The sequence below is a fragment of the Muntiacus reevesi genome, chromosome 3 (genome assembly GCF_963930625.1).
Source record: "Muntiacus reevesi chromosome 3, mMunRee1.1, whole genome shotgun sequence".
Lineage (NCBI taxonomy): Eukaryota > Metazoa > Chordata > Mammalia > Artiodactyla > Cervidae > Muntiacus > Muntiacus reevesi.
The window spans coordinates 168,058,718-168,084,469 of record NC_089251.1 but is presented as its reverse complement, the minus strand read 5'-3'; the positions used below and the strand labels follow the sequence as shown (position 1 = coordinate 168,084,469).

The 25,752-nt window shown below is 38.5% G+C and overlaps 1 protein-coding gene and 1 pseudogene across 9 annotated transcripts in view; both read left to right on the top strand.

The window, feature by feature from the left end:
* SCAF8 (SR-related CTD associated factor 8) overlaps positions 1–25,752 on the top strand; it is a 208,354-nt gene that overhangs the window by 80,226 nt on the left and 102,376 nt on the right. For 4 of the 9 annotated variants that reach the window (XR_010662458.1, XR_010662459.1, XR_010662460.1 and 1 more), the window contains exons 19-20: positions 2,406–2,624; positions 4,367–5,831. Coding sequence is in view for 6 of the 9 variants with exons in the window: in XM_065931071.1 (XP_065787143.1) it covers positions 2,406–2,624; positions 4,367–5,817 (1,670 nt within the window). In the remaining 3 variants the exon portion in view is untranslated. Of the gene's footprint in view, positions 1–2,405; positions 2,625–4,366; positions 6,478–12,923; positions 14,381–25,752 lie in introns of those variants that run through there. The other 5 variants (XM_065931076.1, XM_065931074.1, XM_065931070.1 and 2 more) reach the window with 2 other exon arrangements.
* Positions 3,090–3,187, top strand: LOC136165727 (U6 spliceosomal RNA; annotated as a pseudogene).

Below are 25,752 nucleotides of genomic sequence, written 5' to 3'. Positions count from 1 at the left end.
GAACCTCCTGCAGATAGAAAGTTTTTGGCACCATAGGCTTATTTAGAACATGGTTCAACTTTTTTGGTAAGAAAACTTACCAAGTGGGGTTCTGTGGACTTGATACTACTTCACATCAAGAGCCATGCAGTGCCTTCTTGTTCACTTTTAATGATGTAAGAATGGGTCAGAGCATTCAGATGGTGGAACCTGGTCTTTAAAAGTCGCCTTTCACACTGTCGTCTGATGCTTTCATCCTTTGATAATTATTGCCAGAATCTACCTTTTATTAGTTGCAAAGTGATCTTCCAAATTTTATGATCCCTTCCACATTTCTTAGCAAGAATTTGTTCTGTAAATTATATTTCATTACCTGAAGGACAGGAGACCCAGGGTAGATGATAAAGTCTTTACTGCAAGTGCCATCTTTCAGAGTAATGAGTTCTGTTATCCGTGATACCCAGTGGCTGAAGGTAGGGAAGAATTTCTCTTATTTCTTCTCTACTCCCTTCCCTCTACGTTTCTCCCCTTCATTTTTAGTAATGTACATGGATTAATGGGTTTATGCTTTCAAGTAGTTAAATTCACTTTTCTTTTTGAAGTTCAGTTTGTTCATCTTTGTACAGAGACCTTTCATGTTACTGCTCTATCCTTTTGGGATGACTATTACCAGTTTTTGAGAGCTTCTTAGCTTTTTGGCATAATATTGGACCAAAGGACTTTATTGTAAAGAGAGTATATATGATACAGAGCCTACCTTTTGATACTGTTAACTCATTTTTCATATATTTTTAAACTCCTTCTTCTCCTGGTGCTGTTAGACAACATAAGGATCCTTTTTATGTTACTGTTGGTTAATTAGGAAGAACTGTTCATTTTTTCTGAAAATCAGAAAAATGTTCAGAAGCCATTTCTGAATTCACTGTTCACAGAGACTTATCCTACTTACTTAGAGCCCATCTCCCAATTTCATTTCTCCTTATTTTAATTATTTTGGAAAATCTGGGATCAGTTAAAAAGAGAAATACCATTGTGTGCCAGATACTCACCTGATTGTCCACACTGTTTTATTTAATTCTCATAATTCCCATATGGGATCTTAGGTCATTTTATCCCTGTTTTACAGCTTTGCTCTATGTTAATGGTTTGTCTAGGTAGTCTGGAGTTAAATGTGAGGATAAAACACTTTTTAGAATCCCGGAGTACATGATTGAATAGTGTTGTGACATAAATTTGACTAGAATTTCTAATTGTTCAATTGTGGTTTTAATATTCCTCTAACTTAGTTTTTAACATATACGTGACATAGAGACAGGACATTTCTACCCATTCTTTAAAATGAAATCTTTGTACCTTTTTATTTGTAGATTAGAATCTGATGAGTTTCTAACCTCATTTGACAAAAAGTAGTGAATGTAGAAGACCGTAGTACTTAGAATTTCTAGAGAATTGGACAGGTTTTCACTCTCACTTGTTGGTCTCTGTATTTACACCAGTCTTTTCTGTACATTTAGTCAGTTGCATACTGACATCCTTGAAAAATTACTAGGTTTTGTTTTTATGGATTCACTTTTGGCTATGCTGAGTCTTCATTGCTGAATGAGCTTTTCTCTAGCTGCGGTAGGTGGGCTGCTCTCTGCAGTGGCATCTCTTGTTTCAGAGCACAGGCTCAGTGGTTGTGGTGTACGGGCTTCGTTGCTCCGTGGCATGTGGGATCTTCCTGGATCAGGGATTGAACCAGTGTCGCCTGCGTTAGCAGGTGGGAGTCTACCATTGAGGCACGAGGGAAGCCCCGTCTTAGAAAAATTAGGATTTTAAGTGTGGGTCCTTATTTTACTAAACTTGTCTCTACTAAATATTTCTAAAACTTATTTTACCGTATTTTTTTTAAAAGAGGTTTCTAAGTATAATTTAGCCTCTTCATGATGTCTCATTTATCATTTTGAGTATCAGTTACTATATTTATAATGTGCTGGGTAATACAGTTCAGTTCAGTCACTCAGTCATGTCCAACTCTTTGCAACCCCACGGACTGCAGTGTGCCAAGCCTCCCTGTCCATCACCAACTCCCAGACCTTGCTCAAACTCAAGTCCTTTGAGTCGGTGATGCCATCCAACCATCTCATCCTCTGTCGTCCCCTTCTCCTCCTACCTTCAATCTTTCCCAGCGTCAGGGTCTTTTCCAGTGATACAGAGATGCCATTAAATGAAACACTCAGGCTCCCAAAGGTTAGTTTTCATCATAAATTAAATAAAGGGACCAGACGAGAACTCATATATGTCATGTCTCACCAGATAATTGGGAGAAGAGGCTAGGAGGTGATTAAAACTTCAGCAAGACCAGTGTTGGTCATACTTAATATTTTAACTTGGGACATTAATTGATTAGCTAATTAAATCTGAACTGTATGTTCTTCTTTAAACAGCTTTAGTGCAGCCGCCATTATCTATGACTCCAGAAACTGTGAAAGATGTTGGATTTGGTAGCCTTGTTTTACCAGGTGGTTCTGTTGCCAGCAGTCTTGCTACTGCCACTCTGCCAGCGGGAAATGTTTTTAATCCTCCAACGAAACAAGCAGAGCCTGAAGAAAAAGTACCTCATCTTATTGATCACCAGATTTCTTCTGCAGAAAGCACCAGACCAGGTAAAAAAATAAATAAATAAAAGTAGAAAGAAATTCCCAGAAAGACATAGTTAAATCATAAGTACTACTTCTCTGTATTGGTGTTTAATTCTGAGGTGTCATGCATATGTAACCGATTCAGTGCATGGATATTGCAACTTTAAAAAAAAAAATCACTGTCTCCTAAAATTTCTGTTAAAAACAAATTTGGTATTCTATTCAGGATAGTATATACTTTGATACCTTTTTGTTAAGACTTCTTTTTCTTGGCCTATTGGGACTTTTTTAATGTGTTGTTATCAAAATAAGATTGCACAAAATATGTATACCAACAGAACGATTAAAACAAACCAATATAAGGTATAGCTTCTGCCAGATATTCAGCTAGATCTAGAAGATAAGTGTGTTGTTTGAAAGCCACAAGTCTTTTTTTTTTTTAAATGACACTACTGTTAGAAACGCTTTTGTTAAATAAAGCTGGAGAGTACTTGCTTCGGCAGCACTCTGGAACGATACAGAGAAGAATATTAGCATGGTCCCCGCGCAAGGATGACACGCAAATTTGTGAAGCGTTCCATATTTTTTATACTAACGCATATATATGGAATTTAGAAAGATGGTAATGATAACCCTATATGCAAAACAGAAAAAGAGACACAGATGTACAGAACAGACTTTTGGACTCTGTGGGAGAAGGCGAGGGTGGGATGTTTAGAGAGAACAGCATCGAAACATGTATATTATCTAGGGTGAAACAGATCACCAGCCCAGTTTGGATGCATGAGACAAGTGCTCGGGGCTGGTGCACTGGGAAGACCCAGAGGGATCGGGTAGAGAGGGAGGCGGGAGAGGGGGATAGGGATGGGGAACACATGTAAATCCATGGCTGATTCATGTCAATGTATGGCAAAAACCACTATAATATTGTAAAGTAATTAGCCTCCAACTAATAAAAATAAATGGGAAAAAAAAGAAACTTCAAAAAAAAAAATAAAGCTGGAGAATTGGTGTAAAACCTGATGTTTTAGTTTAACTTAAAAAGATTTCATGTAAATATTTTAGGTAAGAGCTTCACTTTGTTTTCATATTTAAATTTTACTATGAGTGGTATTTATAACTTTAATTTTTATTTAATATCTGGTATACCTTGGTTCTTGGGGAGGTACAAGTAGCTGACTAACTACTGGAAATTATAGCATTAACAATCATAAATACTGTGAGTCCTCTGTATATGAATGAGTTCTGTTCTGAGAGCATGTTTGTAAGTCCAGCAAAAGTTAGCCTAGATAGCCAACCAACACCATTGGCTATACTAATATTATACTAATAGTAAATAGTACTATACTGTAATAGGTTTATAATACTTTCCACACAAATAATACATAAAAAATAAGCACTCAAAATGTTTTTAACCTTACAGTACAGTACCTTGAAAAGTACAGTAGTACAGCATAACAGCTGGCCTACAGGGGCTGGCTTGAGTGAATAGGCGAGAAGCGTTACTGCCTAGAGGAGGGAGAAGAGATGGGGGTGGTGGGATAGTACTGTGCCCCGTATTACAGCCCTGGGCAGTGAAGTACACGCGGGGTGCATGCAGGTGACCTCGGGTGCTGGACCTGTGAATGAGCTCGGTGACTGGGCCTGCGCACACGTGTTGACATATTTGAAAGTTCACAGCTTGAAGGCTCCTATGCAGGGGACTTAACTGTAGTTTTTCACACCAGGGTGATTGATTATGTTATTTTTTTTTCTTTCCATTTTAGTGATTCCAAATGATATTTCAAGTGGCCCTGCGATTTTAGGACAGCCACCAAATGTGACAAGCAATTCTGGAATTCTGGGAGTCCAAAGACCAAACGTATCCAGTAATAATGAAATTCTGGGAGTCCGGCCATCTAATGTTTCCAGTAGTTCTGGGATTATTGGACCCCAGCCACCAAATATTCTAAATAACTCTGGAATTTTGGGATTACAGCCACCAAATGTGTCAAGTAGTTCTGGACTTTTGGGAGTGCTCCCCCCAAATATGCCTAATAATTCTGGACTTCTCGGAGTACAGCCACCTGGTGTTCCAAGTACTTCTGGGCTTTTGGGAACACAACCACCAGCTGGGCCTCAAAACTTACCCCCTTTAAATCTTCCTAATCAAAGGATGCCTGCAATGCCAATGTTAGACATTCGTCCAGGACTGATACCACAGACGCCTGGACCAAGATTCCCTTTAATACAGCCTGGAATTCCACCCCAGCGGGGACTCCCTCCCCCAGCAGTACTTGATTCAGCTCTGCATCCACCACCCCGTGGTCCTTTTCCTCCAGGAGATATTTTTAGTCCACCTGAAAGACCTTTTTTAGTTCCTGGAAGACAAAATGTAGACAATGTTCCTAACCCAGAAAAAAGGATACCACTTGGGAATGATAACATTCAGCAGGAAGGTGACAGAGATTACCGCTTTCCTCCCATCGAACCCAGGGAAGCCATCAGTAGACCGCCCCCGGTGGATGTTAGGGATGTGGTTGGACGACCTGTCGATCCACGAGAAGGGCCTGGAAGGCCTCCGTTAGATGGTAGAGATCATTTTGGAAGACCTCCTGTGGATATCAGGGAGAATCTCGTGAGGCCAGGCATAGATCATCTTGGCCGAAGAGACCACTTTGGCTTTAATCCAGAGAAGCCCTGGGGGCACAGAGATTTTGATGAGCGAGAGCATCGAGTTCTACCTGTCTATGGCGGTCCGAAAGGCTTACATGAAGAAAGAGGTAGATTTCGGTCTGGAAACTACCGATTTGATCCTCGAAGTGGTCCTTGGAACAGAGGATTCGGACAAGAAGTTCACAGAGATTTTGATGACCGCAGAAGACCCTGGGAGAGGCAGAGGGACAGGGATGACAGAGATTTTGATTTCTGCAGAGAAATGAATGGGAATCGTCTTGGACGAGATAGAATTCAAAACACCTGGATCCCCCCTCCTCATGCTCGGGTTTTTGAGTTTTTTGAAGGGGCCACTTCTCAACGAAAAGGTGATAACGTGCCTCAGGTTAATGGTGAAAATACTGAGAGACACGCCCAGCCACCACCTTTACCAGCACAGAGTGATCCTGAACTGTATGAAAAACTGGCATCTTCAAGTGAAATAGACAAGGAGAAGAGTGACACAGTTGCTGATATAGAGAGTGAACCAGTGGTAGAAAGCACAGAAACTGAGGGGACATAATCATCACTCAGTAGGTAAAAGATACGTTTTGTAAAGTTGTCATCTCTCTGTAACAGGTTAATGCTGACTGGACCGTCGTTGCTCACTTTTGTCTGCCAGAATTAAGTTAACCTGATGTTCATGTTCACCTTTCTCTTAAAATAATTGTACAACTGACTTGTATAGACATTGTTCTTAATATGAACATGGTAGGTAAACATTTTTTTATTTTTCTGATAAAATATAAATGTTGCCCCTGATTCTTTTAACTTCAAGGAAACGAATAACAGCTTGTCAGACTTCCTATGGAAGAAAGAATTTTTTTTAGATACTACCGTTAGGTTGGATATGGTGATAGATATATTTCAGAATAGCAAGTGATGGTATATCTTATCCATATCTCTAGGCTGCTGCAGAATTTTAAGGTAATAGACAAAGCTGTGATATTTTATGCAAAGACTGGCTCTAAATATTTGAGGAGCACAAATACAGAGATTTTAAAAAGTGATTTTGTAAAATCTACACTCTGGTCTCTGTTTCTCCAAAGTAAGTGTTTGTGATTTGTTCCTCATACTGCAGTGAGTTCAAAAGAAAAAAAGAAAACAACATCAATATTAAAGTACGTTTCAATGTTGGGTGAACTTTGTTTTTAGATGCCAATAAAACTTCTTTGTTTGATAACAGTGTTCTAGGAATTGTATTTTTTTAACCTACAAATTCTTAAAACCATGGATCATTAGCAGCATGTGCTTAGTTGTTGCAGAAGTTTTCTATTACTCTTAGTAACAACAACAAAGAACCGTGTGTGCAAAAAGCATGTACTTTGATATAAAAAATCATGCAGTCTCATTAGTATATGTGTAATATCTGTGCATATTTATTGTGTAAGTCATGTGTAGATTTTTCTGTTTCTCTGTATGTCTGTTTCATGCACATACAGAGAAAAATAGAAAGTTGATAGTTCAGATAATAACATATTCTTTAAAGCTAGGTAGAAAATTAGAGAAATTTGGCTAGTTGACATTGCTCATAGTTACAGCTCTTAGCCTCTGTGATGGTAAAATAAGAAATATTGTAAAGAGATACATTGACAGTATGGCAGTTCTTTTTTAGTACAGTTAAGCATGAAGTCAGATTTAGCATGGAGCCGAATTTCACGTAAATGCTTGCATTGCTTTCTTTCACATTATATTTGCTATTCTGCATAGATAGTGCTTGTACTTACTGATACTTACTGGTCACTTGCCTAAAGTGAATTCCTTAATTGCACAAAATGTAGAGTTGTGGGTGTTGGTGGACTTAAAAACATTAATTTGTATTCCAGAAACAGTGTGTCCATCATGGGTTTTGTAGGCTCTGCGTGACACTGTTTCAGATTAGTCTCCAAGGTAAACCCGAGTAGCAGAAAAATCGGGGATTAGTTTCCTGTTATATTTATTATTATTTGCTTTTGCATTTCATTTATTTGCTGATTGTTTCTCCTTTGGGTTTTACATATATACACACATATATAAAACCATTGGTGTTTTGTTTTTTTGTTTCTAATGAAGGCTTTCATTTGATCCTGTGAATAGCATTTGTTTCCTCTTCCGATAATTCATCATTGCTTCTATTTATCTAAAATTCTTCAGTTATGCTTCTCAAGCTTTCCCCAGAAATGATAGCCATACACCAGCCATTTAAAATTGGGTGGTTTTGCTTACCTCTTCTGATCTAGAGATCTTTAAGCTTCCTTGCCAGAAATACTCTTTTCTTCTTACATGTTCTGAAATAGAAATAGTATGTTATTTATTTTGTTTTTTTTGAAAAGTAGATGAGAATGGAAATCTGGTGTTTATTTCTAAGGTCATTGAATTCAGTCCAGTAATTTGAGTTGGTTTCATATCATTTCTTGGGGTAATGGGGAAAACTGTGACACTGGTACAAAGTTTTAATGTTCTGGAAAGATTTGCCTTGCCCTTAAGGAAATTATATTAACTGGAATTTCTTTCAAACTATTCAGTACTTTAATTACATTTATCATTATTAAAATAGACATTCACTTGTATTAAGTAGCCACCAAAAAAAGGGAGACTTTTCAGTGAATTTTGATCCTAAGCTTTTTATCACTCTTGGGCATTCATGTGCAAACTTGAAAACAAAATGTGTACAAGTATTGCACTGGCTTGAAGATTCTGATGGTGGAAGTTTGCTGATCAGCTGTCAGTACTGTATCTTCGAGACCCATCTTGAAAGTGTGCGACACTCTTAACAGCTGAAAAACATTTACGTGTAGTTATGCTCACTTTATCCTTTATTGTTGTGTAATATTTGAGTGAAAGGATAGTATTCATCCTGATACCAAATTTCCAAAACTGATACTTTGGCTATTTTTTTTTTTTTTGATGATGGAGAGAAAAGTTAATTGTCTTACTTTGCTAAATTTGACTTAAGACCTATCGCATTTTTGACACTTTTGGTCACAGTACTGCTGTTAGTGGAATGCTAGCAATTAGAAATGTGCAGGGAGTAACCTAAGTATTTCAGTAAAATAGTTTGAACTGCTGCAGGCAGTAATTACTTCAGACATGAGGTCACATAGCTTTTACTTGTGATAGAGGATGATACGGCTTCCTGTGGTATTAGTAGATTGCAGCATTAATAGACATTCATCTTTAAATTCTTTTTTGTCTTTAAACATTTCATTGAACATTGGCTTTTGTTCTTAGCACAAATGCATATACTGCACTTTAGTCATGTATATTGTAGATAGAAACTTTTTTTAAAGTAGGGTAGTCTTTACAGCCTGTCATCAGTGAAATGTTACTTTAGTTTTATTTTGTTGTATACGGTGGACAAAATACTAGGAAAGCGCTGTAAAATGGAATACTATAAGATTGCTTGTTTAAAACTCTGGAAATGACTTCCTATAATATTTAATTAATAGAGTTACTATTTAAACTATACGTTCTTACCAAGACAGTTTCTTTTGTTCTGATAATTTAGTTGCTTCCACAAATTTGTTGGCCATTTTTCACTCATACAAAATACAGCTTTATGGAGACACATTTGGGATTGTTTTGGGAATGGGGCAGTTTTGTTACATTTAAAAAGAATAAGTTGCCTCTTTTATTTTGAAAAAGTATTTTTTAAACAAACACTAGTTCATCAGATCTAAGGTGCCATTAATTGTAAGAAGCACCATTCAAAAATTTAAAATTTCTTCCAATATGACATGCCAGTGATTATAAGATGCATTTGTAATTCAGGAATGTCAAAATGTAAAACGGGTCTTAGAATCAAAGAAATATGGTATTTCTTTGATGTGTTTATATATATATAATATATATATGTGTGTATATATATATTCCATATATATTCCCTTACTCATTAATGATTTAGGAAAATTTTTGATTTTTTTTGTCATTGTATATATTTTAGATAGGCACAACATTTAGTGAAAAATTTAACATTCAATTAAAAATAACTTTGTTATACCTTACGTGCCTTCATCATTATTTTTGGGTGCTATGTTAATAAAATGTTTTAAGGGCTTTTAACTCTTTCAAAGAAAAGCGTTAACATATTATTCTTTAAATGTAGGAGAGGAGAGCAAGTATATGTTCTTTTTTAAGATAGGCAAAATAAATTAAAATTATGTAAGCAATCATAAATACTACAGTATGGCAGAGAATTATAAATGTTTCCTTAATTGATGATGCTGTGGTTTTATAGGAAACATATTTTAAACAATAAGTAGTCTCTAAAAAATTTATTTTCTGCTAATGAAAAGTCAGGTTACTACATTTTTTAATGGGAGAATTAAAAACAAGATACCTTGATGCAAAGTTTCTGGAACTAGAATTTAAATTATTGGCCCAGATTATTTTCTTTGGGGGGCCTACTTTAAATAGAGGGTATGGGTATTGAAAGCTATTTGAAATGCACTTTCTCTGTGGTTCTTGGCCAGGAAATGTGTGACAGAGTCAACTGTGGAGCTCTTTGAAAGTATGGGCTTGGGGGGTGGTCACTGCAGACTTACTAATGCAGAATCTCCCGGGGATATACATATTTATATACATACACAAACACACACACACACACACACACACACACACACACACACACCCCTTCCATGTATTACCACTTTAGATGTGTTAAAATCAGTAAATATGTAATGTACCATAGACTTGAGATTTTCAAGTTTTTCTTTTTCTTAGTAAAATAGTGACACGGAGTTTTTACTGTTTCAATAAAGTATATACTTAATTGTAGTAATTGGTATTGGCAGATGAATAAAAAAGTCCATCACAGATGTTTTACATTCGAGTTAATCTAAAAATGAATTATCATAGCAAGAAAGGGATGGAGGGAAGTATAGGAGATGGTTTTGTAAGAAGTATTTTTGACTCAACTGAAACCTTGTTATACCTCAAAGAAAAATTTGCTAGATACCATGTAATTAAATGCTTTGATTATAGAAAGTGCCCCTTTAGAACAAAACGGCAAGTATTATCAGGGATTAGGAGAAAGGTTACTAGTAGGACTAGTTAGATGTGGGTTGCACATCAAAAACTAATGCAATCCAGTGCTTTGTTTTGGCATGAGCTTTGCTCATTTTTCTTCCCTCTTCTTAGTTCTCTTTTTCACCAGGAGGCTCTTTGCCTCATGTGGACACTTGGAATCACTCTGCCTCGTTCTAGTCAAAATACAGAACAAATAGTCCAAGTAACTTATTAAAAAGTGCATGTAGGGTGTCAGAGGGGGTGCAGCGGTGCTAACGGACTAACTTTAGATTGTAGGGGAAGCAGTAGATGCTTCAGTCAGGGGACGACCTGTAGTGAAGGAAGCTGAGAACCCAGCAGGTGGCAGGGTGCGCACTTGGAGCTTGTGACCGTGGGCCCTTAGTTTTGTGAGAGTAGATGAGTTCGTTTCATGAGCATACTGAACTTAGAACAGCAGTGGCAGGACGTGGCACTTGGTTGGGCTGTGATGTTTGTCCTTGCACCACTGTCTCACACACCACACCGCCACCCCCACCACTGGGCAGCTATCACTCTTTCGTATTATTTTTTCTGCCTTTCTCAGAATCCTCATCCTTCTCGTAGCACCTCCCATCCTCCTTTTTCACCCATCATTCCAAGCAGAGACCATCAGTTTGGATTTGTCTGTTGAAAGCAGTTTGCTGCTCCCTTGCTTAGTGATTTCTAAGGTCGTTTCCAGTATTTAAATACCTTAAGTCATTAAAGTTTTGTCTTCTGTAAGAGACCAGCTGAGGAAGCAGCCTGGACAGAGAGAAAGACTAATAATATTGGAACACTTTTGAAGAGAACACAGTTCTTACTGCCTTTAGGTTTTCGTAACTGGCTTTAAGGTTTCTAGATGTCTGTCTTTGGCCAAGTGACTGCATCTCTCAGCATCATTTCTTAACAGCTAGCCTGCAGGCTGTCCTCTTCTCTCTCTTTTTTTTTTTAAGTTGATAATATTAGCTAGTATTTAATAGACATACACCATGTGGCAAGAACTGGGGTGATTTTATTAGCGTCATAATGTAATCCTCATTGACAGTCCTGTGAGGTATTTGTTATTTTAATATCTCTTGCAAAACAGACTTAATATCCTAACATCTCACAGCTCACAAATGTTTCAGCAAAGATTGAAACCCAAGTCTGTCAGATTAAAAACTTACCACTTAATAAGCTGCCAGGTACATGTGGCAGAGACTCACCAACTATTAGTTCCTCTTCTCTTTAGAAAAGGCAAATAAATTTGGTGCGGAAGAGTGTAAACTTGAACAGTCCTGCCAGGCTTATCCTTAAATAGGGAAAAGCTGCAGTGAAACACTCAGCTGGTGTTGCCATTGTTCACGTGTCTGTGGCGCTTTCTTCTCTTCCAGTGGCTGAATGTTCACTTCAGCTTCATTTGCTTAGATTCTACTTTCAGGATGGTTCTTTTCCTGAAGTGGTCCCATGGCATAGTGTTGTTAACTTTTAAGTAACTTGCTACTCCGGAGGCAGGTTTGTATTGCATTGATACTAAAGATTTATTTTTGAAAGCACCTTTTCCCACAAATTAAATTTCAAAACTTTTTTATTCTTGAAAATGTCTTAATCCATGTAAAGCAGAACCAGTGATAGGTTGCAGATTTATGTTTTGGGTTGTGGCTTTGGCAGCTCCTCTCTGAACTGTGCCGGTTGTACACTGTATATTTAGCCAAAACTTAGAACTCAGTTTTCTTGTGTATAAAACTCCTATATTAGGAATATTTTGTGACTTGAAATAAATATGTAACGTTAGCTTTACACATACATAGTAAGCCTTCAGCGTTAGTCTTTCTTCACCGCTTGCATTCACGTAGTCTAGAGGTTAGCTGTTGTCTTTGGTAGCAGTGGATAATTTGCAGTTATTTTACTTTCTTAGAATATATAACCTGATTCTAGGTTTTCTTCAAGTCACTAAATTTAGGTTCTTTTGAGGTTTAATCCACAGCGTGTCATGGTGCTGGCCTTTGGTCACCTTTTCCGAAGTCTTTGCACATGTGATTCTAAATATTGTGGCCGTATTACTGCCTGATCACACATCAGGGGAACATGCTTACCATATCTGTGAATTATTCTTCCATTTCTACTAATCTTGCCAAAGTTAATTACCATTTTGCTTATGTTATTATTTGAAATAAAAAGTTCTTGCTTTTGAACAATTGGTTTTTAGTGACATGAATCTTGTGTTTATTACTGAAGTCGAGTCAGTTTGCACATTAGTGAGGAGACATTAGTAAAATCAGAAGACTTGTACTAAAAAATAAAATCGTCTTTGAAAGTATGAAAGATGACTTATGTAAGAATTGTTCTTTCCTTCTCTGGTGATTGAAACTTTGAGCTTTTTAGATAGGCAAGGGTAGCATTTACCATCTTAAAAAACTCTGATATAATCATATCATATAGCACTGTGGTCATACCCACCGTAAAACATTTAGAGATTTCTAAGTAGTGAAACTATTGGGGCTTCATTTAGGAAAATGTTTTTTTGTAGAATGTATTTAACAATATATGAATTACAGCCTTTATAATTTTTTTAGATCATATTACTTTCTGCGTTGTTAGCCAAATAGTCTGTTGACCATATGTTAAAACTCCTTCTCATTACAGGGAGAAGGGTTTAAGAGTGGAGGAGAGAAAAATTTTAACCTCTGTGTCATGGACATTCTGTATCATTTATCTTCAGAAACATAACATTCTGTAGGAGCCATTTTCCTTCTTTACAAATGAGCAAACTGAAGTCCACGGTCACACAGCTTTTGATATGTACAGGTATTTGAACCCAGGTTTTTGCTGACTAGGCACAGCTGTGCTTTACTTTAAAAGATACTCTTGGACGTGTGCTAAGTCGCTTTCGTCGTGTCCAACTCGTCACAACGCTATCGACTGTACCCCCTCAGGCTCCTCTGTCCATGAGATTCTCCAGGCGAGAATACTGGAGTGGGTTGGCATGCCCGCCTCCAGGGGACCTTCCCGACCCAGGCGTCAAACCAACGTTATGTCTGCTGCATTGCAGGTGGATTCTTTAGCACTAGCGCCACAGATTTTAACTTTAACACATGGTCTGTATAATTCCATAGAGCTGCTGTAACAACGTACCAGAAAGTGAGTGACTTAGAACAACAGAAACTGAATCTCTTACAGTTCTAGAGGCTAAAATCTGAAATCAAACTGTTGGCAGGGCCATGCTCTCTCTGAACACTCTAAAGGAGAGCCTCTCTTTCTGGAAGTTCTCAGCAGTCCTTGTTATCCTCGGCTTGTAGACACATCACTTTAGTCTCTGCCTCTGTTGTCAAGTTGCTGTCTTGGATCACGTGTCTTCATATTACCTTTCTTTTATGTCTGTGTGTAAATTTTCTTTTTAAATTAGATACGAGTTATACTGGATTAGGGGCCTCTTCTTAATTAAGTATAATGACTCTGTTTCCAAATGAGGTCACATTCTGAGGTACTGGAAGTTGGAACTTACACATTTTTGGAGGACGCATTTCGTAACCACCTATGGCTATATTCTGTAACTATTTAAGATCTAAGTAAATAGACCTTGGTGGCTCGGATGTCCGGTAAAGCATCTGCCTGCAATGCAGGAAACCCGGGTTTGACCCCTGGGTTGGGAAGATCCCCTGGAGAAGAGAATGCTACCCACTCCAGTTTTCTTCCCTGGGGAAACCCATGGCCAGAGGAGCCTAGCAGGCTACAGTCCTTGATGTCCCAGAGAGTTGGAAATGACTGAGTGACTGACACTTCCACTTTCAAACAGACATTGAATAGTTTAAAACAGACTTTGGGAAGATAGTCATATTTTAGAGTGATGAAACACATCTTTGTAGAATTTCATTGTTAAATATGATAGACACTGCCTAGCTTTTTAGGTGAATTTGTAATACCCATAATTTTATGTTTTTTAGTCATACTTGAACTAACAAATCAGCAAAGAAAATCCAATAATATTAACATTATATAGCAAAGTATCTCCTGCAATTTTTTCTTGCACTTAAAATGATTCATGCTGACTTTTAAATATGAAGGGTTTTTTTTAGACTTCATTAAATATAGTTCACTGAAAATATGCAGTTTGTTTCATTTCTACTGTTTCTTTTTTATAGCATGTTAGCATTTTTTGTTTTGTCCAGATTTTCTGTTAAGCAAGTGATAATGACTGTCAATTTGCTATTTCACCGGTTTGTTAGAAATAGCTTTCTCATTTACCAAATAAGTTAACAATTTGTTATTTTCATTTAGTAGTATAACCTTAATATATTTCTCTTTTTTTTATCATACAGTTATTCAGGAAAATCTTTGAAAAACAGCTTTGTAGCTGACTGACTCCAAGTTGTCTGAATGTATAAGTCTTTACTCAATAGGTCTTTTAACAGTGTTCCCGATGACTTGTAGAAATTTGAACAGGCAGTTCTCCTGATTTTCATTTGAAGAGCAACAAAACCCTTAGAACACTGCCTGGCTTGTAGAGTACATCGGTGTTTGCTATTGTTATAATCGTCCAAAGTGGCTGAGACTTTGTGTATGTTAAATCGCTTCAGTCATGTCCGACTCTGCAACCCTATGGACTGTAGCCCTCCAGGCTCCTCTGTCCTTGGGATTCTCCATTGCAAGAATACTGGAGTGGGTTGCCCTTTCCTCCTCCAGGGGATCCTCTCAACCCAGGGAATCGAATCCATGTCTCTTAGCTCTCCTGGCGTTGGAAGGCAGGATCTTTACCACTAGCACCACCTGAGAAGCCCAGCAGAGACTTTGGGGGCATGCAAATCAATGTTGGATATTCATTGCAGATAACTAAGGGATAATTTATGCAGATTTCATATTCCAAGCCCACATCAGGGAGGGGACGGATGAAATTACATGTTCTTGGAGCTTTAACGCTCCAAAGTTTTCCTGCCTCTAAAGCTTACTTAGTTATTCAAGCTGTATTTGTGTTTCTGGTCCAGTCTTGAAACACAGGAAGTCTGATTTGCTAGGCCAGTGGCAAGCCTGCTGGCACAGCTGGCTTACCGATCAGGAAGGGACAGCAGTGATCTAAGAACAGTTAGAAAACTTCCTTTCTTTGGAGGTTGTTCGGTTGCTAAGTTCATGTTCGACTCTGCGACCCCACGGACTGCAGCACACCAGGCTTCTCTGCCCTTCCCTATCTCCCAGAGTTTGCTCCAATTTATGTCCATTGAGTCGGTGATGCTATCTAACCGTCTCATCCTCTGCTGCCCTTTTCTTTCACTTTGAATCTTTCCCAGCATCAAACTCTGTTCCAGTGAGTCAACTCTGCGTCAGGTGGCCAAAGTACTGGAGCTTCATTTTCAGCATAGTTTCTTTTGTTGATTGTCTAAATATGGGAAGGAATACAGAGACCAGGGAGAAACAAAGTCTAGAGTAGCCTTGGGGCACCCCTGATTGCCCATCAATAGGCACAGCAGTGTCTTTGAGCTATTCGGCAGATACACCCCCTTCAGGTGGGAGAAGTTAACAAGGGTATGCTTCCCACAGGCATGGAGGGCGCAGGCCAGCTGGACCTACGTCCAGATAGTAACAGTTCAGAGGCTAAATGTAGTGTTCCTGATTTTCTTACTCAGTGAAGTAGGAACTCACGTTTTAAGAGTAGATGTTTTTTCATGAGGCTTGAAAAAGGCTGATTAAGGTGAAAAAAAGATTTACACTTTTCCCATGAATGTATTCATACTAGAAAAAAACAAAATGTTGAGAATTCCTTGGCGGTCCAGTGGTTAAGACTGTGCTTTCACTGCTGAAGGCAAGGGTTCGATCCCTGGTTGGATAACTAAAATCCCCCAAGCCACGCCATTTGGGCATCTGACAAACAAACAAAAAAAAGTTGTTAATTGCTGAAATAAATGAATTAACTTTTAAAAAATTGTGTCTGACTCAATCCATTACATGGGAAAACCACATTTAGAAACATTTTAAAACATTTCTGTTAGACCTTGTATAATAATGAGACTTGTAAAACATGTTGAGAGTTATTTTATCCAAAATGAAGTCTGTCAAATAAAATTTGAGATCTCAAAAGAGATTATCTGTTTGAGAGAAAGAAGTGAGGTGGTTTTGGTCGTTCATAGCAACCAGTTTAGGAAGACATAGTAGGGATCTTGGTTTCGTTGGAAATCATGAAATACCACCATAACCATAGTTACCTGTACTTCCAAATGTAAAGCAGTAATTTAATTTCTCATCAGAGCTTTACAAAAAATAATAGCTAGACTCTTAAGAGGATAATGTAAAATTTAATTGTTACCTTGATATGGAAAGCTCAACTTGGAATGCAGCAACCCCTTCATCTGAGTCACAGCCTGCTCTTTCTTTGCCACACGCTACACACATACGGAGCTAGGACTCAAATGAGGAGGTCTGAGGACAAAGTAACTGTCACCAGGTTCACAGTTCAAAGCCTTTGTTGTGATTTGAGCTGTGTGTTAAATGCTTTTTTTATAACATGACTTTTATACTCTGAGCAAATAGAATCAGCAGTGTGCATTTTAATTAGTGGTAGATGAAGAGTGATTTCTAAACTAGTATCAGTGTTCAAAGGGCCAGAGAAGGGCTTCTCTCACACCAGTATTTTTCATTTAACTGAGAGTAATACTAAGTAGGGTATGTGGGAATGTTTATGGATGAAGCAAGAATTCTGAGTGATGGGGGATTCAGCTGAGAAACTATGGGAATGAAGGCACTGACTAGCCTTTGGATCTCATGAACTTCCAGGTGTCATTATTCTAACCCTCCAAGGGTTGTAGACTAGCATATGGCGTTGATTGTTTCTAAAGCACTCAACATCAGATGGAAATGATTTTAAGAGTATATGGTGGTGGTTTAGTCACTGGTCTGACTCTTAGGATTCCGTGGAGTGTAGCCTGTCAGGCTCCTGTGTCCATGGGATTCTCCAGGCAAGAATACTGGAGTGGGTTGCCATTTCTTTTTCCAATTAAGAGTATATGGGAGTAGCATAGCCAGGTCTTGAAAACAGTCATGACATCTAAGTCGAGAGAGTTGAATAAGGCTGACATTTTGTGATGAGTCATTAAGCCCTTTCAAGGTTCTCAATTGGAGTTTCTCAATTTCTCCAAAGGAATACTTTGCTACTTTTGCCTTTGTTCCTAAAAGTTTAGATAGTTCTATATCCCTTTTTGTAGCTCCAGTGGTTGGTCTGGTGGAAAAAGAAAGTGAGTTATTGACTACTTACTCCTTGTTGGGATTGTTGTCAAATACCTACTTTGGCACCTTAAACAAAGCACCTCTTTTGGCTGGAAGTCGTGGAGCCAGGTTGATTTTTAATAGTAAAATTTTTTTTTCCATTGCTCAATGAGTAGTCTTACTTTGCTTTTGTTTCTGTCTTTGACTGTTTACATTTTTAGCATTTGGAAATGGTTTCTAATAATTGGGGGCAGGAGGAGAAGGGGATGACAGAAGATGAGATGGCTGGATGGCATCACTGACTCGATGGACATGAGTTTGAGTAAACTCCGGGAGTCGGTGATGGACAGGGAGGCCTGGTGTGCTGCGGTTCATGGGGTCGCAGAGAGTCGGACACGACTGAGCGACTGAACTGACTGAATACAACTTAGAGTCTAATAGCACACACACATAAATATATGCACATGCATATGTGTATATATCAGACACCTCAAAGAACCTTTAGCAAGCCTTGTAGATTTTCTTTTGATCCTTCACAATGGTACTTGAATGTTCTTTCAGGAACCAGACAAGTTACAACCAGTCTCTCTTTCTGCTTTGAGTCTCATTTCTACTTATCATGCTTGTAGTTTTTAGGAATTGGATCTTTAAAGCTGGATACGTCCTTATCAGATTCAACCCAGTCTTGAAAAAAATGACTCCTTTCAATGCCCTAGAAGTGGAAATTAATACGTGTGTGTGTCTGTGTGCACACGTGCTTAGTCAGTCAGTCATGTCCAGCTCTTTGGGACCCCGTGGACTGTATAGCCCACCAGGCTCCTCTGTCCGTAGGATTTTACTCAATACTACATGTGTTCTCAGAGAACAAGAGAGCTGCCTTTAATTTTTAAAGCAGCAGTATTTCTGATAGCTGGCTTAAGAAGAAAAAGCAGTAGATTCAAATGATTTTTTAGTTATGATTCATCTTCTGGTTTATTATAACCTAATAATAATCTAAATAATAATCTAAAATCACCAGGACTATCCAGCGCTCTCCATACCATCAGTACTGTGGTTCACTTTGTGGATTTTCTCCAGCTTCTTCTTTGGACCAGCTGGTTCCAAACAATGCCAAAAGTTAACTGAGACTGAACGACTTCAGAGAGAAGACAGGAGTGAGAGGAATGCAGCAGTGGGCACGCATGTACCCCTTCTTGGCCTTCTGACTTATTGGATATTCACTGTTGTGTCAAAAAGAAACCTTTTATTTTTCTTCTTTGTGAATTTTTTGAAGGCTGTTTTGTGGCTCTGCTCTTGGATGTTGTAACCTGTGAACCACCGTTCTGAACTCCTTTTTATCAAACTGATAAATTCAAAGTAAAATACATGATTTCATTGAGCCATTGGTGCATAGGATGGATTGATAGGAATAAAGATAGTATGTTTGACTCATCATGTATTTAGAGTTCATATTTGAAACCCAAGCAGTAAACCTCTTAGGGTGATGATAGACATGCAAAAACCCCAGACATTTATATGGTTTTAGAATTTAGCCCAGGAAAGAAAACTTCACAGGTGCTGCTGCACGCGGTCTGATGTACACCCTTTGCGTGCTAAGTCGCTTCAGTCGTGTCCGACTCTTTGTGAGCCTGTGGACTGTAGCCCACCAGGCTCCTCTGTCCATGGGATTCTCCAGCTGAGAATACTGGAGTGGGTTGTCATGCCCTCCTCCAGGGGAGCGTCCTGATCCAGGGATTGAACCTGCACCTCTTATGTCTCCTGCATCAGCAGGCAGGCTCTTTACCACCAGTACCACCACACCCTTGGGCCCTCTTTAACATTGCAACTTATCCTAGTAAATGAGAATTGGTAGCGTTTTCAGTGGTTCTTCCCACACCCCTCTGCTCTAAGCATTTTACAATCTGGAATTCACTTCTGTTAACGGGATTGCTGAGGCCCTTAGCAGCCTTCTTGCTTCTGGCTTTTTTGTATTCTTCTGATCGTGAAGCTTTCATTGTTAATTAAAAATCCTTGAAGCCCCAGGAGCAGGACTTGACGTATTTCAGGGTGCCTTTTTCCTATAACTTGGACAATAGAAAGAACCCTGAGTCTGGGGAAAGTGAGTGTTGTAATCCTCATCAGTGACAGAATTTGTTACCTTGTGTTGGCGCTCTAATTTTTATCTAGAGCGAGGTTAAAATGTATGGAAGGTGTACGAGCATTTTCCTTCTTTCCTCAAAAGACGCATATATTTTACAGGTACAGCTGTGACAGATACCATTGATCTGTCCAAGGAGTCTTTCCTGCTGACAGCCATGAGTTTTTCACTTCTCTCTCGGCAGCCGCCACTAGTCACACTTATTAGTGTTAGAACTGAAACCACTTCATTGTGGCACTGAAATATTTTAGCATTGAAAACCATGTGCCTGACTTGAATAGTTACCCCAGCGTCCTCTCACTTTGCAGTGTACAGTTTTTAGTCCTTAAGGTGACGTTACGTGATATTACTTTCCATTGATGAACACTGTTCAGATATTCCTCTGTTTGGTGCCTCATTTGAGATACAGTCACCTCTTGTATCATTTAGTCAATTAGCTGTTCTGTTTCTGAATTTTAAGTAGCTTACAACAAAAACTATAGGTAAGATTATTGACTCTCTTGAATCTATTAAAGTGTATAGTGAAGTTTTTTCTGCTTAATGTTCCTCCTGAAATAATTCGATGCAGTAGCTTGCAGCAATAAACAGATGATGAGGGTGGTTTTCATCAATAGCTGAGTTGTGAGTGAGATATTGAAACCCTTAGATTTGTTAAATATAATTACTTATATCTAGACTGTTCTTTAACTGTAGTTACTTTGCCTTTCTCAGTTCTTAACACCTCTCAGCATGTTTCCAAATCATGTGCACTTTTCATTTGCCTTTGGGGGAATAAAAACATAACCTGGCTTTAGAGATAACCCTGATTGCTGTATGAACATGTTTGCCTCCAGTAAATTGTTTTGCTCACTTGACTGTAGGCTTATATACCATTTGTAGTCAGGTTTTGGGTGAAGTGCATGGGCTTTTCCATATGTTAACGCCCGTTATCAGAGCTCATCATATAGAGACCTCAAATGTGCAGAAAGTGGAAGTGTTGGTTGCTCAGTCGTGTCCAACTCTTTGTGATCCCACGGACTGTAGCCCGCCAGGCTCCTCTGTCCATGGAATTCTCCAGGCAAGAACACCGGAGTGGGCTGCCATGCAGGGCTCCCTGATCTGTTTATCTTTCCCAGGCCCTCTGTCTGAGATCTACCATAAACACCATGTGTTTTGGCAATTTGATGTAATCTACAGTTCCTCGAGAGTTCTTTCCAGCCTGTCTTGCTGTTCCTTCTGCCTGAGTAGGAATGCTCGTCTTCTCCACTCTGCAGACTCCTTTTTATCTCCAAGTCTCTGTACAAGGGCCACAGCTTCAGCCTTTTCTGCTCCCCCTGGGAAAGTAGCCCTTCTCTTCCGTAAGAGCTAAGATGAGATCTTATTTATCCTCCTAGTGAATTGCCTGCCTCATAATACACATTCAGTAAAAACTTTGTTGAAAGAATAAGTGAATGTTGAAAAGAAGTTAGAGTCAAAAAAAAAAAAAAGATCGCTGAAATCTATAGTGAAATCAGTTCTCAGCTATACAAAGCCTTAGACCTTCAACTGCAGCAACGCTCTTGGAAGCTTGATAGAAACTCAGAATCCCTACTGACCAGCAGTTTCCCTCCCAGAACCTGCTTACTTATCAGTCTGCATTTTAAGAAGTTCCTCAGGTGATTTGTAGTAATTATAAAATTTGAGAAATAGGATTCTAGGTCATTTTTTCCCTAACAAATGTGGAATTTCTTATGTTCAAATGGAATATATATACGCATATGTGTGTGTTAGCTCAGTCGTGTCCGACTCTTTGCAACCCCATGGGCTGTAGCCCACCAGGCTCCTTTGTCCATGGAATTCTCCAGGCAAGAATACTGGAGTGGATTGCCATTCCCTTCTCCAGGGGATCTTCCTGACCTAGGGATCCCAGGTCTCCTGCATTGGAGGCAGATTCTTTACCATCTGAGCCACCAGGGAATATATGTATACTCAGATGGTAAATCTTGGGGTGGGGGTGGGCCTATGGATCTATGGATTTGGATCAATTCCTGGATTCCTTTTGGCCCTTTCTGATCGAGGAGGGGGAGGTCCCAAAGTTTATCTTGGCCTCAATTTACCCTGTAGGTACTGGCAATGTGCCCCGTAAGGAATGGATATAATAAAGTATGAAAGGCTTAAAAAAAAGTCATTGGTAAATGAGATGAAAAGAATGAAAACTATCAAGGCTTTATTATTTAAATGTTACTGTAAGCGGTGTGACTCAGCTCTGCTCTAAGATGAACATACAAAGGTGAATTGTGTTAAATAACACAGTTTTTGTGTAATAGGATTTCAGTTGTAGTATTAAATTTTTTATAGCACAATTTTCAAAAATTTTGGGAAATATGATATTTTTGAATAATGGTTCTAAAAAGAAAAACCAGGAAGGCTCAAAGTTAGATGTTTTGACCAGACATCTAAATTTCTGAGTTTCCTTGCCAGATTCTTTGAAACTGTTTTCAAAACTTTAAATGCTAAGATTTAAATTTGATTCTAAAACAAAAATGCTGGAGGTGTAAGCGTTGGAAAAAGCATCTTGCCACATGAGTTTATTATTGAAATAGAGGAATATAGTAATTCAGCAAATACTGAAGAATGCATATATTTTAAGTTCTTTGATAGGTGAAAATTTGTGATAGCAGATGGTTGAGGATGATTGTAAGGGGTTAACAGAACATAGTCCCTGCCTTCAAGTTTACCTTTTAAGTGGTAAACTCTCTTTTCGGTATGACCTGTGAATTGCAGTAACCTTAGGATATACAGGATGTAGCTGAAACAGAGAGGACTCCTTGCTAGATTTCAGTGAGAAGATGCATTTTGATCTCAGCAGATTGACTCCCTCCTGTCTCAATACCCTTATCCATTAAATGAAGATAATAAAAATATCTATCTAGAAGACTTGTTTTGAGGACTAAGTGAAAATACATGCAGAGTGCTTAGTACAGTGTCTAAAATGGACTGACTGCTTAGTAACTTAGCTACCAAGGCTCTGTGGCAGTTATGTATGACTATAGAGAATCTTTCCTTCTGGATTCCTGGGTTCTGCGTCCCTTCTTCCTTCCTTCCTTTTTATTAATCTATTCAGAGCCCTCGTCTGTGGATTTGAGAGGGAGGCGCTCTCAAATTTTTAGAAGTCAAGTGTAGATTTCTTTGGAAGTTTATTTTCCCTCATGGTCGTCCTCCTCCTTCAATATAAATAACCCCAGTCTGTCTCACTTTTTTAGTTTCCAGAATATTAGTGGTGTGGCCCTTTTAATGGCACGTTGCCTCTCGTTCAACATCTGCACTGCGCAGTAAGAAAGTGCTTAGTCATATGTGGCTATTTAAATTACTAAAAATTCAGAATTCTCTTAGCCAGTCACACCACCCACACTTAAAAATGCCCAGTAACCATGTGTGGTTGTGGCTCACAAATTGGACAGCCACAAAGTTCTATTTTGTAAAGCATGGTGATTGCTGATCATAGTGGACCCAAAAAGTGGGCTCTTTACCTGAGCAATTTTTTTATTCAAAATATTCTTCCCTCTACTATATTATTTAAAAAAAAGAAGAAGAAAAACACCTATTACCTTTGGTTATTTTCCACTAAAGAGTTATAATGCTTGAACAATTTTAAAGTTTTTTTCCCTTGAAGTTTTAAAATTTTTAGACATCTTTAAAATGCTGTTTATGATAACAGACAACAGTGTTGCATTAGATTAAATATATTCAGTGTTCATTTAGAGTTTCCATACTGCAACTAGGGCTTCCCAGGTGGTGCTAGTGGTAAAGAATCTGCCTGCGAGTGTAGGAGGTGCTGGAGATGTGGGTTCGATTCCTGGGTCGGGAAGATCCTCTGGAGAAGGAAATGGCAACCCACTCCAGTATTCTTGTCTGGGAAATCCAATGGACAGAGGAGCCTGGTGGGCTGCAGTCCATGGAATCACAAAGAGTTGGACATGACTGAGCATGCACACATACACCCTGTACATTATTATTATGGCAGACACATCAGCAGATAGGCTGTGAGTTTGAATAAGCCAACCAAAATAACAATAAGGCTAAAAAGTTTCTCTACTGACTGCTTCTGGCAAATTTACAGTGAATGGAAGTAGTCAGTTATACAAACATTCCAGATTGGTTTGCCAAGAACCAACCTATAAATCATCCCAGAAATTTTCACATGAGTGCTTAATCAGAATCCTCCTTTTTTACGAAAGTTCTGGAGCCCCCAAAATGATACTTCTTATTTGCTGATTTGTTTCTACAGAAACAAATTGGATTTATAGATATGTAAGTAAATGCTGAGTTCATTTTCATTGTGTGAAATCTATTACTACTATTGTTGCCCTGTTTAGTTTACTGTATAATTCGTGATATGAAGCCATATTCTCTAGAATATGGAGAGATACCTACTGCAAGTAGTAAATGTAGGATTTGTTCTGAGAGATTGGGAATCAGATAAGAATTGAAGAGAAAGTAAATAATCCCCGGTTGTTGTTTAGTCAATAAGTCATATCCGACTTCTCTGTGACCCCATGGACTGTAGCCCGCCAGGCTCCTCTGTCCATGGGATTTTCCAGGCAAAAATACTGAAGTGGGTTGCCGGTTCCTTCTCCAGGGGATCTTCCCAGACCCAGGGATGGAACCTTTGTCTCCTGCATTGGCAGGCAGATTCTTTACTGTCTGAGCCACCAAGGAAGCCCCTTAATGGTTTTGAAAACAGCTTGAATGGAGATCATTGGCTGTATTTTTTTTTTTTTTTTTTTTGGCTGTATTTTTTAAAACATGGCAAAGTTTAGAGAGATTATGACTTGTAGCCGTTTTTTTTTTTTTTTTAAATACATGTGTAGTTGACCTTTGAACAAAAAAAAGGGATTCCATACAGTCAAAGATTTGTGTGTAACCTATAATAGGCCCCCCATATTTGCAGTTCCACATGTGTGGATTCAACCAACCTCACATCACATAGTACTGTAGTTATCTGTTATTGCAAGAAATTGGTGTATAAACAGACCCATGCCGTTCAAGGGTCAACTCTAGTTGCTTCCATATAAAAAGTTTGTATATAATTCTCACAGTGTTTATACTTTCTACATCTCCACAAAAGTGCAGTAAACTAATTTGAGTTCAAAGAGAATCAAGAAGGGCAAGTTGCTTCATCTCTCAATCTAAGTTCTCTTATGTAAAACAGGCAATTATATCTTCCTCAGGTGTTTACTTTGAGGTCTTAAAACGTAATGCTTGGTACTAATACAGGCTACAATATGGTTGAATCTGTAAAATACCCCGTGAGTGTTCAATCACTCAGTTGTGTCTGACTCTTTGCAACCCCACAGACTGTAGCCCGCAGGGCTCCTCTCCATGGGATTTTCCCAGGCTAGAATACTGGAGTGGATTGCCATTTCCTCCTCCAGGGGATCTTCCCAACCCGGGGATGAAACCTGTGTCTCTTGCATTTCCTGCATTGGCAGGCGGATTCTTTACCGCTGAGCCAGCTGGGAAGCCCCATGGAAAATATTATGCTTAAGTAGAAGAATTCAGATGCAAAAGACCACATAGTATATTATTTATTCATGTGAAGTGGCCAGCGCAGGCTAATCAGTAGAAACAGAAAGTGGATTAGTAGTTGCTAGTGGCTGAGGGGGAACGGAGGGTGACTACTGGTGGGTACTAGTTTATTTTTGGAATGATGAAAATGTTGCAAAATTAGGTAGTGGTAATGGTTGCACAACTTGGTGAATATGGTTCAGGCTACTGAATTGCCCACTTAAAAGGGTGAGTTTTATGGTCTGTGAATTATACCTCAGTAAGAAAACAAAAATCCGTAACGCATGTAAAGCTCATTATTAGCAGAACCTGAAACATAGTAAACTCTCTCTAAAGAGTATCTGCTACTGTTATTAGGAACCGTTTGTGAATTTGAAGAAAATGCAGGAAATCTAGCAAGTGTAACACTTAGCATTTTATTTTACTACTGAAACATTTATAGGTGCCTTAACCATTCAATAGTGTATTTTAATTTTTTTTGTCAGCAGTAATGGTATGTATAATGTGAAAGATGTTTTTGCTAACACTAGATTCCAAGTTCGGATGTTGTAACAACAGGAAAAAATTCCACATTTTAGTCAGTATTATTTCAACAGCTTTCTTAGTATAAAAATAAATATC